Source organism: Eublepharis macularius, chromosome 17 (genome assembly GCF_028583425.1).
Source record: "Eublepharis macularius isolate TG4126 chromosome 17, MPM_Emac_v1.0, whole genome shotgun sequence".
Classification (NCBI taxonomy): Eukaryota; Metazoa; Chordata; class Lepidosauria; order Squamata; family Eublepharidae; genus Eublepharis; species Eublepharis macularius.
The window spans coordinates 36,391,448-36,407,672 of NC_072806.1; the positions used below are offsets into that span (position 1 = coordinate 36,391,448).

Below are 16,225 nucleotides of genomic sequence, written 5' to 3' on the forward strand. Positions count from 1 at the left end.
TGCCACACAATGCCTTCATAGATGGGGGGGTGTCTAACCATGGTTATTCATACTTTCATACTATCCAGACTATGCTAGTGTAATACACTCTGCCACACAATGCCTTCATAGAACACTCAGAAACCAACACCACAGCTGGGTGAAGGTGAGGCTGCCAAGCATGTCATTGGAGGGCAAGCCCACCAGGAGTACACAAATCCTATTCTGTCTCATCTACATTGGTTACCAGTTCATTTTCAGGCCCAAAGGAAAAAGGCCTGATTTTAACTGCCTAGGGCCAGAGTACCTCGAGGATCTCATTCTCCCTACTGCCTTTCCCAGGCGCTGAGATTTTCATAGAAGATCCTTCCTGATGTGTCCCCAACCATATTTCAAATGGTTGGGGACACATCAGGAAGGATCCCAAGAGGGAGACGACAATCTTGAAGGCTGTAGCATGACTCTGAAATGCTGCTGCTGTAAACCACTTATAATGCTGGCTAATGACATTTCTAATGGCATTCATACTTGCTTTACTGTCTGGAATTGTTGGCTGCAATTGTTAGCTATATCGTGCTGTGTATTATTTTTAAATTGGGGTTTAATATCATGAGAGAAAGCCAGGATATAAATGCTTTTCCAACCAACAGGCCAAAGACTTCCTGGTTCACAGTGTGCTCTCATAACCATGTTTCATTATGTCTTCAGTTTAGAACTTTAGGCACTGGCTGCAAGAAACAAGGCCCAGGTGGGCAGACGAGAGACTCTGCGTGGGGCTTACCACTGCCGCTCCAGGGAAGCGTTGGGATGCCTGCTGTCTGAGCCACTATCGACGAAGCAATTTTATCTCCCAACGCCCACATCGCTTGGCTTGGGGGACCTATGAAGAAAAAGCACAAAAGGCTAACGCCAAATCCAGGCCATGGAAAGGCCACGGCACCCACACTTCTAGCCATCACAGTCCTGCTTTCTGTTCTCTACTCCATTTACAACGGTCGTATCCTCACTTCACCACAAGGGAGCAGAGATGCAAGAACAAGTAGCCCCAGGCAGGGCTCTTGCGTCTTCTGGTGAGGTGCTCCCTCCCCACTTGTCTCCCCCTGCTTTATTACACGGGTGACCAACCTACAGGACACGTGTCACACACAGCAGGAGATCTGACATAGACAGCAGTAGCTAGACCTGGGCCAGCCATTTCTTTAAGCACATTCCTACATTGCCTTTCCACAAGTTGAAGTGACCGCATAAAAGATCGGTACGATCAAAAAAATCCCATCAATACAAAAGAAAACATCATAAGTATAAAAATGGCTCTTGACAGGAGGGGGAAAAGGGCTTGTCTCCCCCTTCCAGAAAGCACAAGGGACATAAAGATCCCAGATCTTCTGAAGAAACCAGATTCTTGGGTGGGGAGAGGGGATAGCTACCTCTTTCTCGATCTGTTTCAGACCTTCCGAGGACATCTGTCCAGCATGCTGCACTAGGCAGATCCTCAGAGAGATCCCAATTAAACTATATCTGTGTGTAGCATACAGACTGATAGTGCTCGAGGAAGAGAGAAATAGAGACACTCGACAGGGCCCCAAAAGGAATGGCTCAGCCAGCATTTTACTACAAGAGGATCTATTTAAGTCATTTCAGAAGTCGTTTTCTTTTATGACTCAGAGTTAAACTACAAGACACGAATTACACGAGGACGCTCAAGTGAAGGGAGTCACAATGTTAGCCGGGAAGCTGAGTTTTAAAATAAAATGTTTAAAATAAACATTAAATAAAGTGTTGTTTTTTTAAAAGACAGATCAGAAGGCTTTGTCAATTTCCCCTCTCTACAGAGGGGAAAGATCACTCCTCAGAGGGGTTGTTTCCTTTTCGTCTCTTAGAAGGGGAGGTGAAATTGACAGAGCCTTCAGGAGGCAAAGAGGAAATTAGCAACCCCTCTGAGGAGCCATCTTTGCTTGCTCTGTAGAGAGAGGAAATTGACAAAGCCTTCCGATCTGTCTTTTAAAACTCAGCTTCCCAGCTAACATTGCGACTCCCTTCACATGTGAGACCTCGTGTAATTCATCTCTTGTAGCTTAGCTCTCATCAGACTGTACCTATGAGATGGGGGTCTGTGTTTGTGAGGGGGACAGAAATTATTTGGGCTCTGAGTAGAGGCCAATGGAGGTATCTCTTCTAGAGTACTTAAGGTGGCTTTAACTTTCCCAAAGTCCCCGCCCTCAGAAATATTTCACTTCCTTACCCATAAAGGCAATTCCATTTTTGTGGAGGAGTTCGGGTAATTTGGGGTTCTCAGAGGCATGCCCCCAACCAGCCCAGACTGCCTGGAAGAGGAAGAAAATCAAGGTCATTTCACTGATAGCTAGATATGACTTTTGGGGCAGATCTATGTGAAAATCAAGAAAAGCAAGCCCTGCCCACAGATCTTCACAGCTGCCAACTGCTTCCTATTTACTTCACGTCACCAGAGGGAAAAGTGCTGGGCACAACATGGAAATCAGAGAGTTCTTGCTGACAATTCCGTCTCAAGGGACTGGGAAGAAGGGTAAGGGTCAAGCCCTATTACCAACTGGGTAATGGCGCTGGAATGGGGAATGCTCAGTGGGCCACGTTGGAACAGGAAAGAAAGAAGCCTACTGCATTTGGGGGGAAAGTTTTGTTGCTTGTGATACTCCGGTCCAACCAAAGGACTTGGGCCATGCAATGTCCCCTTCCCTAAATACTTACACAGGCTTCCTGACCCCTCTTGGACCCAACGCAATTCCTCACTGTTGCCTTCAAAGGCCCCCTTCCGCCCTCTGCTCTCATAGCGCAATAAAGCACTTCCGTCCAAGAGCCTGATCAGCTTCTACTGTGTAAAGTTCTCCTGTTTTGCACACTTGTTCTTAGCTGCCCCTCAGGCCTCGAACTGCTTCCCAGAACACTTATTTCAAGAGCATTCAAACATCTTGATCCAAGGATCCACACTGGTATAACCATTTGGCAGGCTGGTCTAGGATCTGCTCTGTTTTATGGAGCCCTGCTTAAGGGGCCAGGACGGAGCGGCAAGAACTTGTAAGCCCACATCTTTGGTGTCTCCGAAAGCCCTGCTTTCAGAGCCAGCACCCCCATCTTCACCTCTGATTTATTATTTACTTAATTTCTACCCCCACCTTTCTCCCCACGGGGGGCCCAAAGCAGCTGACATTATTCTCCGTTCCATTTTATCCTCGCAACTTCTCTCGCTTCAACCAAAAGAGTTCACAGCAATGGGAGTAAGTCATGGTGACTGTAAGTTTGGGGTACATGCAACAGGAGAGGATATCGGTTCTTTGAATTCGGTCACAAGGAGCACCAGAATGGGGCTGCTCCCTACTGTAGTACTAAAGAAAACAGTAAGAAAGCTGTAGCCGGACAACAAATGTTCAGTTAAATAGTCATATCACTCTTAAAGTATGAATTCGTTAACAAACGGTTTTGTATTTGGTTCTTCTATCTGTTGGTCTTAACATCTGTGTATCGTATGCACAGTATAAACCAAGCTCCCTTGGGATAAGTGAAGAGTGTTTTACCTTTAAAGGTAGACAGTGTCATCAAAAACCAATACAAAAAAATTGTAAGATTCCATTCACGGGGTAGCATAGCCAAGGGCAGGGGTGGGCAATTGTTTTGGCTCGGGGGCCACTTTGTGGGAGCGGAGGTTAGCGGAGGGCCGCACCTTTTAAAATGATTGCATTCATTAGTTAACTTTGCATTTCAGAAAAGGTATAAATTGTATCATAAAAATCAATAAATATAAATTAAATTAAATAGTGGTAGTTTTATTCAATTTATTTATTGTGCTAATTTCATATCATCTATAGCTGCAAGCACATTTAATTTTAGAATCAGTTTAATGAGACAAATGTACCCTATCACACTTTTCTACTGTCTTGGCAGGCCACAAAAAAACTCTGTAGCGGGCCGCATGTGGCCCGCGGGCCGCAATTTGCCCACCCCTGGCCAAGGGTATTAAGTAAAAACTATTTTTTTTTTCAGAACACCAAACATTCCACCTCACTATCACCACACAAATACACATTAAAGAGCAACAAGGCTTTCTTTCTCTCCACCCGCCCCTATTTCCCTAGTCCCCTCTCCTTGCCTTGTCTCCTTGGCTGTCATTGGCTAAATGTCTAAGACACCTCCCTCCCCCTTTGTGTGACATCAGGGCAGCTCAGCCAATCACCAGAGGCTTAGTTACCAACACCACAAAATCCACATACCCAACACAGTATAGACACATCACGTAACCTTTTATTCTTTAGTCTCCTAATCCCATCTTTCAAGCCCGCCTCACCTGCACAGGTATCCGTTTTGCAATATCCAGAATCAGTTCCACGTTTGCATAGTTGTTGTTGTTTGGGCCTCCTGGCACCGGAACATAATGATCTGCCATTTTGATGTATTCTGCAAGTTATGAAAAGAAATATGGCGTCGACCAAACGTCCAACAAGCAACAGTCAAAAGCATCAGTTTTTTAAAAATCCAGTGTAAATAAATCTACAACACGAGACACAGCTTGAGACCTGAGAAGAGCTTTTTGGACATGGACTGATACTGTATATGCATTTTTAAAGAAGAGCTAAATGAAATTCAAAAATCGCCCCCCCCCTCCAAACTTTCTTGGACAGAAAGATCTTATTACCACCAATACTTACCATAAGGGCTTTTTTTCTTGGAAAAGAGGTGGTGGAACTCAGTGGGTTGCCCTCGAAGAAAATGTTCACATGGCTGGTGGCCCCGCCCCCTGATCTCCAGACAGAGGGGAGTTGAGATTGCCATCTAAACTCCCCTCTGTCTGGAGATCAGGGGGGCGGGGCCACCGGCCATGTGACCATTTTCAAGAGGTGCCGGAACTCCGTTCCACCACGTTCCTGCTGAAAAAAAGCCCTGCTTAGCATAAAAGAGGAATGGCCTGCCTGCTGAAGTTAGGAAGGCTCCCACTCTCCCAGATTTCGACAAACTATGCGAAATTGAATTATTCAGGATTTTTTTGTGCAAGGCAGAAGGGTTGTGCTGTAATGAAATAATTCAGAAAGATGTTTTGGTAAAGGGGCAGGAACCCCGTTACCTACACTACAGCGTTCTGTTTGTTGCTGTATGTTCCTACTAGGTATTTTCTGCATCGTTTAATGTGTTGCGTTTACATTGCATATGCTTTGATTCAGCATTGTTTTAGCTCTGTAGCAGAATTCTGCTTGTTTTCTACTATCCAATACCCACCTATTGCACTGTTTATTGACTGTCCCAGCCATAGATCATATTGACTTACACTATATAAACTACCTACTCGGTAAGAAAAGCAGACTATAAAACCTGCAAATAAATAAATATTGTACTTTCCAGTACCTAGAGCACTTCACACACATTATCTGGCTGTATACGGCCAGTCGCAATTATTCTCTACACCTTGGAAAGAGAGGAGAGTTTGTGGTTGCCTAAAACTCTCTGGCGAGTTCATGGCTGACCGCAAACAAAGCAGAGGGGAGGTCTCCAAATATCAAAGTACAAACCAGAGACTGTAGTCCTAAGAAACTGACAATAATGCAATTTTCAATTTATAATCTTAATATAGTTTTTTAAATTTTTAACTGTAAAGTGCAAAAAGTGCAATCTTATCTACAAACTCTTTATAATCATACAATGAGTACCCCAAGTCACACATTATCATTCAACCAATGCCTCCAAAATCAGGTAAATATCACAGTTCAGATCCAAGAAAATCCTCTTTCGTAATTCTTTTTCTTTTTCTCTTATGCAGGCAGATGGCCGTCGGTGGAGAACAAAAACTGCATCCGACGGGGAGCAAAGGTCCGGGAGAGTTGGCAACGGGTGCGCTAGCAACTAATACATCCCGTTTCGCAATGCTTCTTCACAAGCCACATTCAAAGAGCATCTCCATACAGAATTAATTCATTACATGCGTTGGTGATAATTCCAGTATATTCTCTGCATTGCTGTAACTTGCTTTCCCTGTATTTTTCTGGGTTTAATTGCTGCGACTTGCTTTGATTTATTTTAGTTAACCTCATAGACTTACATTGACTGAGAGGTTAGAATACAAATACCTTTAGAACTATAGTGCTGCTGGGACTTCCGGAATGGAACAGCGAAGCCACAGCAGCTGAGTTCTATGAGCTCCCTGCTGTGACCTTCTTGGTTCCTTGGCACCTGAGAATTCAGGACCCCAAGTCCCCCCCCCCACCCAGAGAGGGGAGGCAGGCTGGAACAAGGTGAAGAGCTCAAGGGGTCTGGCGAACCCCGAGATGTCTCAGCACTGGTTCCGATAGCAAGGACCAACTGAAGGGCCTATGGCCATAAAGCTGCGGAAACCAAAAGTCCAGCAAGATTAAAGCATTTTTACAGCGAATACAAGCAGATTCCCAACAGGACAGATAAACCTCAAGACAGCACAAAAGATTTATGACCCCTTCTACCAAGTAAGCAGATTGTTTTTATGGCTTTATGAGTGCTTCCCAGCCTGTGTGTAAGGCAGCTGTTGGATTGAAGCTGGGAGGAGGAGGGGGAGACGGAGAGAGTGTAAAGAGATCCTCCCAGCAGATGGCTGGAAAGCAATAAATTTCCGAACATAATTAACAGAACAAAGCTTTTTACCACTGTGATGAGACTAGCCATAATTGAAATGGCTTCTTGGGAAGAAGATGTATTTACGAAATTGCAAGAAGCCTCCAAGCTAATGACTGAAATATTAAATAAAGCAGATGGGATATTTGGAGCGGCAGTGGACAAAAGCAAGATAAAAAACAACAACACAGAGCAAATCTCTAAGGAGACAGATCCATTTGAAAGGAAAATAAAATGAAGTGAGATGAATTTACAAAATGGGGAAAATCTACTGAGTCTACAAAACGGACGGTTGTACCAGTACGTCATCTTCAAGATACAAGGCAGTACAAAGAAAAGAGCTTAATTTTCTTGCTATCAAAACTCAAATATAGGGCACAACGAAAAGCCAAAATCAATTTTCTTGCTTTCAGAACACAATTGTAAGGCACATAATAAGCCAAAATCAACCGAGGACTTATGAAGAATTCCCAAACTCCTGGCTGGAGGTGGCAACGGGTTTGCCGGCTTGGAAATTAGGCCCCGTTTCGCACAATGTGCTTTGTCATAAGCCACATGTAAATCAATTATAGTCTGCTACTGCTACTTTTCTCTTAGAAGCTTCTGTTAACAGTAGCAGTAGCAGTAGCAGACTATAATTGATTTACATGTGGCTTATGACAAAGCACATTGTGCGAAATGGGGCCTAATTTCCAAGCTGGCAAACCCGTTGCCACCTCCAGCAAGGAGTTTGGGAATTCTTCATAACTCCTCAGTTGATTTTGGCTTATTATGTGCCTTACAATCATGTTCTGAAAGCAAGAAAATTGATTTTGGCTTTTCGTTGTGCCCTATATTTGAGTTTTGATAGCAAGAAAATTAAACTCTTTTGTACATGGTCCTGTTCTTCGGCTTCGTTTCATTTGGTTTGGGACCACCCCCTCTTGGATTTGCTCTGCAGTACAAAGAAAAAAGCAAAACCATGAAGCAGACCTGCAAAGAGAGAATCCAGCATTTTACTACCGAATGGAGGGTCTCCTAAACAGAGAATTAAACAGAGAAGTAACAACATTCTTGTTGACACACACCCCCCCCCGAACTGGATGGAAGATAAGAAAATCCACCTTCGGTGGCCCAGATGGAATAAAGACTGGATGTATCATTTCACAGGAAGGAAGAGGAAAAAATAGAGAAGGGACAACATTCTTGCTGACCCTCCTTTGAACTGGATGGAAGATAAGAAAACTCACCTTCGGCAGTCCAGATGGAATAGAGATTGGAAGAAGAAGAAAAAAGGGCAAATTCCAGAATGAGTAATTAATAATCCAGACCTAACACCTTGTCCCTATGACTTCTTTCTTTCCTTCTTTCTTTTTTCTTTTCTCTTTTTGTGTTTGTATAACACCATATATTTTGTATGTGCTTCGAAGGAATAAGGGGCGGGGGGCTGAGGGAGTTAAAGAGTTCTCTTTTTTGTTATTATTACTTCTCTCTTTTTTCCCCCTTTCTTCTCCGTTTTATTTTGAAGGAAAGAATAGTAGGAGAAATATGGGTTATGATTTAGATTCCTTCTATATGTCAAATGATATGCAATATAGATCTAATGAAAGCTCTAGAGGCTCTGTATTTTGAATGTGTACTGCCGAAGGGATGATGGTGATGTGATGGTTGGGCCTTTGAAGCCTTCTATCTGTTCTTGATTTTAGTCTTTCTTTTTAGAACATAAATGAGGGGTTAAGCTAAGTAACTGATTGCTCTTTATAATTTTAAGACTATGAAAACCCAAGTAATAGGGCAGATGGTCAAGATAAAGCAGATGAAGGACCCAGTTCTCTTTTCTTTTTCTCTTTTTTTAAAAAAAATGGGAAACCGTCTTCTAGTCTTGTAGTTTATATAGACATTCCAGCCTTATCAATATGAAAACACAAGCAAATAGCTCTGGTTGGATTTTTCTTTTCTTGAATTAAATACTGATCTGGCCTCTCCACCTTTACCATTATGAAAATCTAAGTATACAAGTTTGGAAGGTTTGGCCAGAACAGAGGCAAGAAAGAGGAAAACTAGCATAAAAAGGCTTCCTTCTTATATAGATGTTATACCATTCCTTGATTGTTATTTTATGTCCTTTTATTCTCACCCTCTGCTCTTAGAACGACTCATTTATAATATACACAACTTATCTCTCTTTTCTTTTCTTTTTTTGCTTTTTAAAAAAATGTGAAATTGTGTTTTAGCTTTGCAGCCTATGTAGACACTCCAGCCTTACTAATATGAAAATCCAAGTAAATAGCTCTGGCTGGACTTCTCCTTTTTAGAATCAAATACTGATCTGCCCCCCCCCCCACCTCTACTATAATGAAAACTTAAGTACACAAGTTTGGAGGGTGTGGCCAGAACAGAGGCAAGAAAGAGGAAAATTAGCACAAAAATACTTCCTTCTTACATAGAGGTATACCATTGTTTGATTGATTGATATATACTGTCCTGCTACTTTCACTTTCTTCTCCTAGAATGACTCATCTATAATATATATAAAGAAAAAGAATGTTAGAAATTATATAAGGAATAGGATAAGTGGATTAAAAAGCGTAATAAATAATGTCTATAGAAACAAAAGGGAAACTTGAAGGTATATGAAGCGTTAATGATATATTTAGTGGCTTTTTATATTTGGACTGATGTATATCTGTCTTGTGGTGAACCTGCTAAAGATTGATTTCTTGTTGTAACCCCTTCCCGTTACTATAAAAACCCAATAAAAACTGATATATATATAAAATAAAAAGAACTATAGTGCTGCTCTAATTATAATTATATTTATTTAATTCTACCATTATTCCAAGGAGCTCAGAACTCTGGCCTCATCCATTTTATCTTCACAACCAACCCCTCCCCCCGCAAGGTAGGTTAGGATAAGAGAGTGACTAGCTCAAGGCCAACCAGTGAGTTCCAAATTCAAGTGCGAATCTGAACCCAGGTTTGTCCAGTCCAACACTCTGGTCCAGGAGTAGACACCTGTTTGGCCCAAGGCCTGAAAAAATAAGTCCACTCGTTAAGACATGCCGGCAGACAAAATAGGTGATGCGAGAGAGGAGGGTTGTGCCACTTGGCCAGATGCACTTAGCCAAACCCAGAAGAGCTGCTTGCAGCTCAGGACCTGAACTTGGCTGGTGGCTGTACAGGCGTAAGCCACACCAGATGCCTTCTCCCATATCACTGGCCCCAGAATTGCTATCAGTGCCTTGATTGCTTGAGTGGAGACCCGGCCCTCAGAGCCAAGCAAAATGGGTCACTGTCAGCCCGCATACCAGGCCTGCCTACCCCTGCTCTAGCCACTACACCACACTGTCTAATTGCTGTCATTAAGAGAGGTAATGGAAATTCTCTCTCTGGCCAGCAGCTCCCAAGAAAAAAAGTCCATGGAGAGACAACCTTCCCTTGAGGGATCCAGCGTGACTCACTGGTGCGAGCTGCCTGAAATTATGTTCTTTACAGGCACCTGATCTCTACCTGTGGCTTGAATTACACAACAGCACTGCAGAGGAATATTCTTGGTTCTGGACAAGTATGACACTGTTCTGTTCAAACTCTACAGACTGGATCACATAACTCCTTCCACTAAGAGCCAAGCTACAAGTGACGCATTATGCACGGAGAGCATTTGCTTGGTCCCGCTTTACCTGGGAAGCACAGTTGGAGACTCCCTCCCCTCTCTGTTTCTCTTCTCCGTTTTTAAGAATGGATGGTGGAACAGCAGTGGGGGCAACCTCAACAGCTCCTTCTGCTGCTGCTCGCCGCCTGCCAGCTTCAGGCTCCGTTCAGGGTCAAGCAGCTGCTGCTCTCTCCCAAGGCACCCTGTGTCTGGTGGGCTGCCTGCCCCCAGGGAGCTGCTCTGGAGAAAGCCGCTGCATCGGCAAAGCTCCAGCCACGGCGACAGCAGAGGGATCTGCTGTTGCTCTAACATGCCCCTTCTCCTGCCCCCGAGCATCCTGAGAAAAAACCCCAAATGGATCCTGAATCGGGCAGGCGGCGAGCAGCGGCAGAAGGAGCTGCTGAGGCTGCGGCCGCTGCTACTCCACCATCCGTTCTTAAAAATGGAGAAGGGAAACAGAGAGAGGAAGGAATCTCCAACAATGCTTTCTAGGTAAACTTGCGCAGACCCGCCACGTGCAATGCGTCACTTGTAGCTTTGCTCTATGGGCCAAGCTTCACGTGACAAATGACACAGGTTGGACGCTTGTCAGCTTCCCTCAAGTTCTGATGGGAAATCTGGGCGTCCTGGTCTTGCAGCTTCGCTCTCCGTCTGCTGTCCAATGGACTTTTCAACTGTCGCCTGTCCAACATTCCGCCAAGCTGCCTACATTTCCCATCAAAACTTGAGGGAAGCTGACAAGTGTCCAACCTGTGTCATCCGTCACTTGTAGTTTGGCCCTCACGTTACGTGACCAAGTGGAGCGCAAGTGAACAGGGGGGAATACACGTGAGTCTGTTCGCTTGCCGTTCAAGTGTCCTTCGTCGCTTGTAGCTTGGCTCTAAGTCTTCCTACTATAGAGAGAGGTTTCCTATGATAAATAAAGGCTTTTCCTCAGCAGCAGCAGCAGCCTATCTCCCTCAGAGGAAAGCAGAAGAGAGCCATGAGACCTAACCCGCATGGTTCCGAGGGCAGTTCGGCCTCAAGAGCACAAGCCCTTTTTCAGAGGATGCAGGAAGGCCTGAGAACGGCTGGAAAGTCCAAGTGGAAAAGCAAACAGAAGCTGGGACTTGCGTAGAGGGAAGCTGAACTCTGAAGAGGGGTGTGCCACCTGCCACAAAGAACAGCGAGGCAAAGGGATTGGCCGTCAGGAGGGCTTGTTTGCTGAGATAAGCGTAAGATCTTTCAAAACTGTTCTGCCACACACTTGATGAGTAACTGTTACTCAGTATATGCTAATCTGTGCAGGGGAAAAGAAAGAGCGTTGCCACCCCCGGCCCCCGGGATTATACCACTTCAGGAGGCGAATGCCTGGCCCAATAAAGTGTACCTGGTTAACTCCCAGACTTAGGCCTGGTTTATCTGCATCAAACAGCAGCTGGCCTTTCACATAAGCTGACTTGGAGAGTCAGAAATAAATAGCAACACACACAGTGAAAGGTATTATTTCTATTTCTTCGGAAAGGCTAAAGAAAAGAGTGCCTCTGTGCATGGGAAGAATTCTTTCCCTTCTCCGCTGAGTCCACAGAGAAAATTTAGCTTCAGAGTCAGCAGGAAACTGATATGCTTGCATTACTGGTAGGGAGGTATATGGTCAAATGGAGTAGGAGTTGGATTTAGAACTCAGATCCAACTGCTGCTACAGACTTTGGGCTGATGCATACAAAGGGGGAAAGAGGGTTCAGTAGAATACTGAAGTGGCAGCACAGACTGTACCACAGCAGTGTGCAGATGGAGGAGTCCACTTCTGAAACGTGTCTTTGCAATTGCAATTTTAAAAAAACTCCCGGCAAAAAGAAACAGCAGCACACCAAGGTAAAAGCCCCTACCCATCTTTGATTTTTTTGTTTGCAGTGAGTTTTTGAACATAAGGGTACATTCCAAAATGTGGTATTCCATCCATAGTCTGACATGGAGCAGTCGATACTACTGTCTCATTCTCTTGCACATGCCAATCAAGCCACAGACAGCTGATAGCTACCCACAAAAGCACTGGGATAGCACACTTGACCAGATGGCCTGTCCCTCTACCTGCTGAATCCTCCATTGTTTATTCCTCATTGCAAAGACCTTTGGCACCAGGACCTATTTTGGTTTACTCAGCTCTGTAAGGCATTCACATTGTGGGCGCCATATAGAATATTAATTAATGTAAAATATTAATATATAATATTACTAGCACCACCACTACATCTAATAATAACAACAACAACGGGCAACATCTAAAAAAAAATTGAAGGAAAAAGTGACAACAGCATAACTCGGGCATGGTTGAAGATGGGTACAATCAAGAAAGAAACTGAAGGTCGGATCTTCGCAGCACAAGAACAAGCATTGCAAACGACTGTTATGAAAGCCAAAATTCAGAAAATCAGTGAAAATCCAAAATGTCGACTTTGCCAGGAAACAATGAAACTGTGTCCCACCTTATCCCTGAATGCAGCAACATTGCACAGACGGACTACAAAGCTAGACATGACAGAGTCGCAAAGCTGATTCATTGGTTATTGTGTAAAAAGTATAACTTGCCAGTTTCAAAGAATTAATGGGAACATCATGTGGAAAAGGTGCTAGAAAATGAACAAGTCAAGATCTTGTGGGATTTCAGAATTCAAACTGATCGGCACCTTGAACATAATACACCAGACAAAACAGTCGTGGAAAATCGAAAAGTCTGGATAATTGACATTGCAATTCCTGGGGATGTCAGAGTCAAAGAAAAGAAAAAGAAAAAACGATTAAATATAGAGATCTGGCAATAGTAACTACCCAACTATGGAAGAAAAATGCAACAGTAGTCACCCTTGTCATCGGGGCACTTGGAACCATCTCGAAAAACTTTGCAATTCATATGGAAAAACTGCAGTTTTCTGACATAACACCTACAGAACTGCAAAAGACAACGCTATTTGGAACAGTGTACATATTACGCCGATATCTGGTTGATACTTAGGTATCTGGCGGAAACCTGTATCAGCTTTGCAAAGGCCAATCAATAATAACATGTGACCTCTGCTTATTGTTGATTGTGTTTTGGATAATAACAACAACAACAACAGAGCTTGTATATTGTTCTTCTAGACAGATTAGTGCCTCATCCAGAGCAGAGAACAAGTTAGTGTTACTTATTATTATCCTCACAATACAGCTGGGGAGCTTGGGCTGAGAGGAGTGGTTTACCCAAGGCCACCTACTGAGCTCATGGCAGTAGTGGGATTCGAACCTACCTCCCTGTTAAACTCGAGGCAATACTGAAATTAAGCAAACTGCCAGAGGCTATATAGAAATCCCGTGCTCAACAAGCCAGGAGCTTATAAACAACTACCACAAGGCTCTCTCGGTCATCTAGATCTATCTATGGCATGATCCTGGGCAAATGACAAATGTAAGCTGACAAGAGAGACTTAACCATTTTCTCCAGCCTTTGGGGGAAGACGGCAGCTGTCCTGGAGGCCCTGTGGATGTTGGAGGCACTCCAAAAACAGTAAACAGACCTGCTGCTTTCCAAGTGTCTCTAAGGCTATTCTGGCAAGCTGCCACCTACCACAACACCTGATCCAGAGCAGGGAGAAGGTTAGGCACCCCCTCCATAGTTGTACTACTAGACCTTAGGATTTTTTTGACACAACTGTCATCTCAGGCACCGACTCAGAAAAGGCATTCTCTCCAGTGTGGAAAATGAGGGGGAATGCCTCTTCTAAGATGCTGCCTGTCCGTCAGGTCTTGCTAGGTAAATCCCCAAGCACTTCACTGCATCACTCAGGTGTATGAGTTAAAGTTACTTTAATGAAGAGAAATACCAGTATCAAGATGGTCAAACAGGATCATTGGCTGAAGTGACTCAAGGTAGCAAAGCAAGGTTAATTATAGGACAAAGTCCACGCCCCCCAGTGGGAAAGAAAGCCCGTTAGGATTTTGGCGCGCTGGGCCAGGGAGTCAGGGAAGAGGAGAGGAGGGAAAGGATGAGTTCTGCTCAGTATTTTAGGAGGTTGGTGCAGTCTCGGCTGGAACTTCAAGGCCACGTTCTCAGGCCTGCCAGGAAATGGTAACCAAAACACCTGCAGATAAGCAGCTAGCAACCATTCAGCAAAACAGGTTTCCCTCTGCATGTTCACAGAGGTACACTACACACTGCAACAAGAAATCCATAACACATGACAGATATGCTGGAGGCGTATCTGACACTGTCATCTATGGTTTTCAGGGAAAGTATTATTTTAAAAATACTCTTTAGAATATATTTAAATCTGTTGGCCAATTATCTGTGCATAGCTTTTCAGCTGATCAAAATATATTTTTTAATGAATTTACGTAGCCCTAGCCATTTATTTTTTTATTTTATTTATTTTTATTTTACTTATATTTCAATTTGTATACCCGCCCATCCCCAGGGGCTCTGTTACATGTTACAACCCTATTAGCGTGACCTCAAGGACAAGACTTGTCCTCTCCCGAAGTCTGTCAGGTTGGGGTCTTTAACTAAAGCAAATTCTGGAAGGCAACTAGAGCCACCCCAAATCTGTAGATTCCCTCCCCATGATTGTAATTTGGGAATAGTAGCCTATACTGTTGTAAAGAAAAAACCCACAACACAGGCCAAAGCTTTGCAACAAGAGAAGTCCTGGGGCTGAAAATCAACATAGCCAGTTATTATCGATAAAGCACTATTAATTTTCAAAAAGAAAGACTCACCTGCATTGGCTTTCAAGTCTTCTGGAGTTACCATGACAACAAAGCGGATCGCCCGTTCATTCCGAAACATCTCATAGGACCAGCGCCGGATGGACCTCATGCATTTCACTGCTGCGATCCCGTTATTGGCAATGAGAACCTGGACGAAGTACAACCAGGAGAGCATGACCTTTCACACGTTCGATCTAAGATGGAGTTTGAGTTCAGCCACCTCCTCCCAGTTGCTAAGTTTAGTCGACTTACACACTATGCCCCTACTCGCCCCCACCCCGCCAACAACTGGCAGCTCTCTCATCTTCAAGCAGACATCACTGCTGCTTGCTCTGCAGAGCACGCGAGGACCTATGGATTGGGGCACTAATCCAGTACTCACAGCACAAGAGTACAGTAATCCTAGGCTCCTCCGAAAACCAGCCAACCATGGAAGGAGGCAGATGAGGAAGAAACTGTGTGGAGCAGAAGTTCTGAATGTCCCTATCCCTCTGCAGTATATACACATAGCAGTTCAGGGGGCTGTAATGCTCTCTGACATAAGGAAGCAAAGAACTTCAGCCCCACCCACCTTCAGGGGCACCCCATCCTCCTTGCAACCGCACCTCCCCCTGCCCAATTATTTCCTGTGCAGGGCATGGCTGAAAACTTTCAGCTTTGGAAAACATCCAGTGGCTGATTCACACATTATGGAGTAGAGAGGTTGAGTCCAGGTTCCCTATCCCATATCCTCTGTAACAATCACACGCAGGTGGTCCTCAGTTCCCGTACAGACAGTCCCCAATTCAGACCACAACTGTAGAGAAGGCAGCCAATACAGTGTATTGGTTAGAGGGTAGGGCCAGGATCCAGGAGACCCAGGTTCGAATCCCATTCTGCCATGGAAGCTCACAGGGTGACCTTCGACCAGTCCTCTCTCTCAGCCTAATCTACCTCACAGGGTGGTTGTGGAGGAGTGGAGGAGAAGAGAATGATGTAAGCTGCTGGGTCCCCATTGGGAAAAAAGGCAGGGTATAAATGAGATAAATAAAAAATACAAAAAATTACGTGTGTGTGTAAATATATACTATATAAATAAATATATTAAAAATAAATTAACATAAATCATTCATATATATATATATATATATATATATATATATATATATATATATATATATATATATATATATAAAAATAAAAATAAAATAGAGGCTTTTAATAATAATGATGATGATGATAACAACAACATCATGCAATTTATATACCACCCTTCAGAACAACTTAATGCCCACTCAGAGCAGTCCA

General features: G+C 43.8%; 1 protein-coding gene across 2 annotated transcripts in view; it reads right to left on the minus strand.

The window, feature by feature from the left end:
- ACACA (acetyl-CoA carboxylase alpha) overlaps nt 1-16,225 on the minus strand; it is a 297,390-nt gene that overhangs the window by 231,399 nt on the left and 49,766 nt on the right. For both annotated transcript variants that reach the window (XM_055001998.1, XM_055001997.1), the window contains 4 exons: nt 14,948-15,086; nt 4,298-4,407; nt 2,222-2,303; nt 761-859 (listed from right to left, as the gene is read on the minus strand). In XM_055001998.1, coding sequence (XP_054857973.1) covers nt 761-859; nt 2,222-2,303; nt 4,298-4,407; nt 14,948-15,086 — 430 coding nt within the window. The remainder of the gene's footprint in view (nt 1-760; nt 860-2,221; nt 2,304-4,297; nt 4,408-14,947; nt 15,087-16,225) is intronic.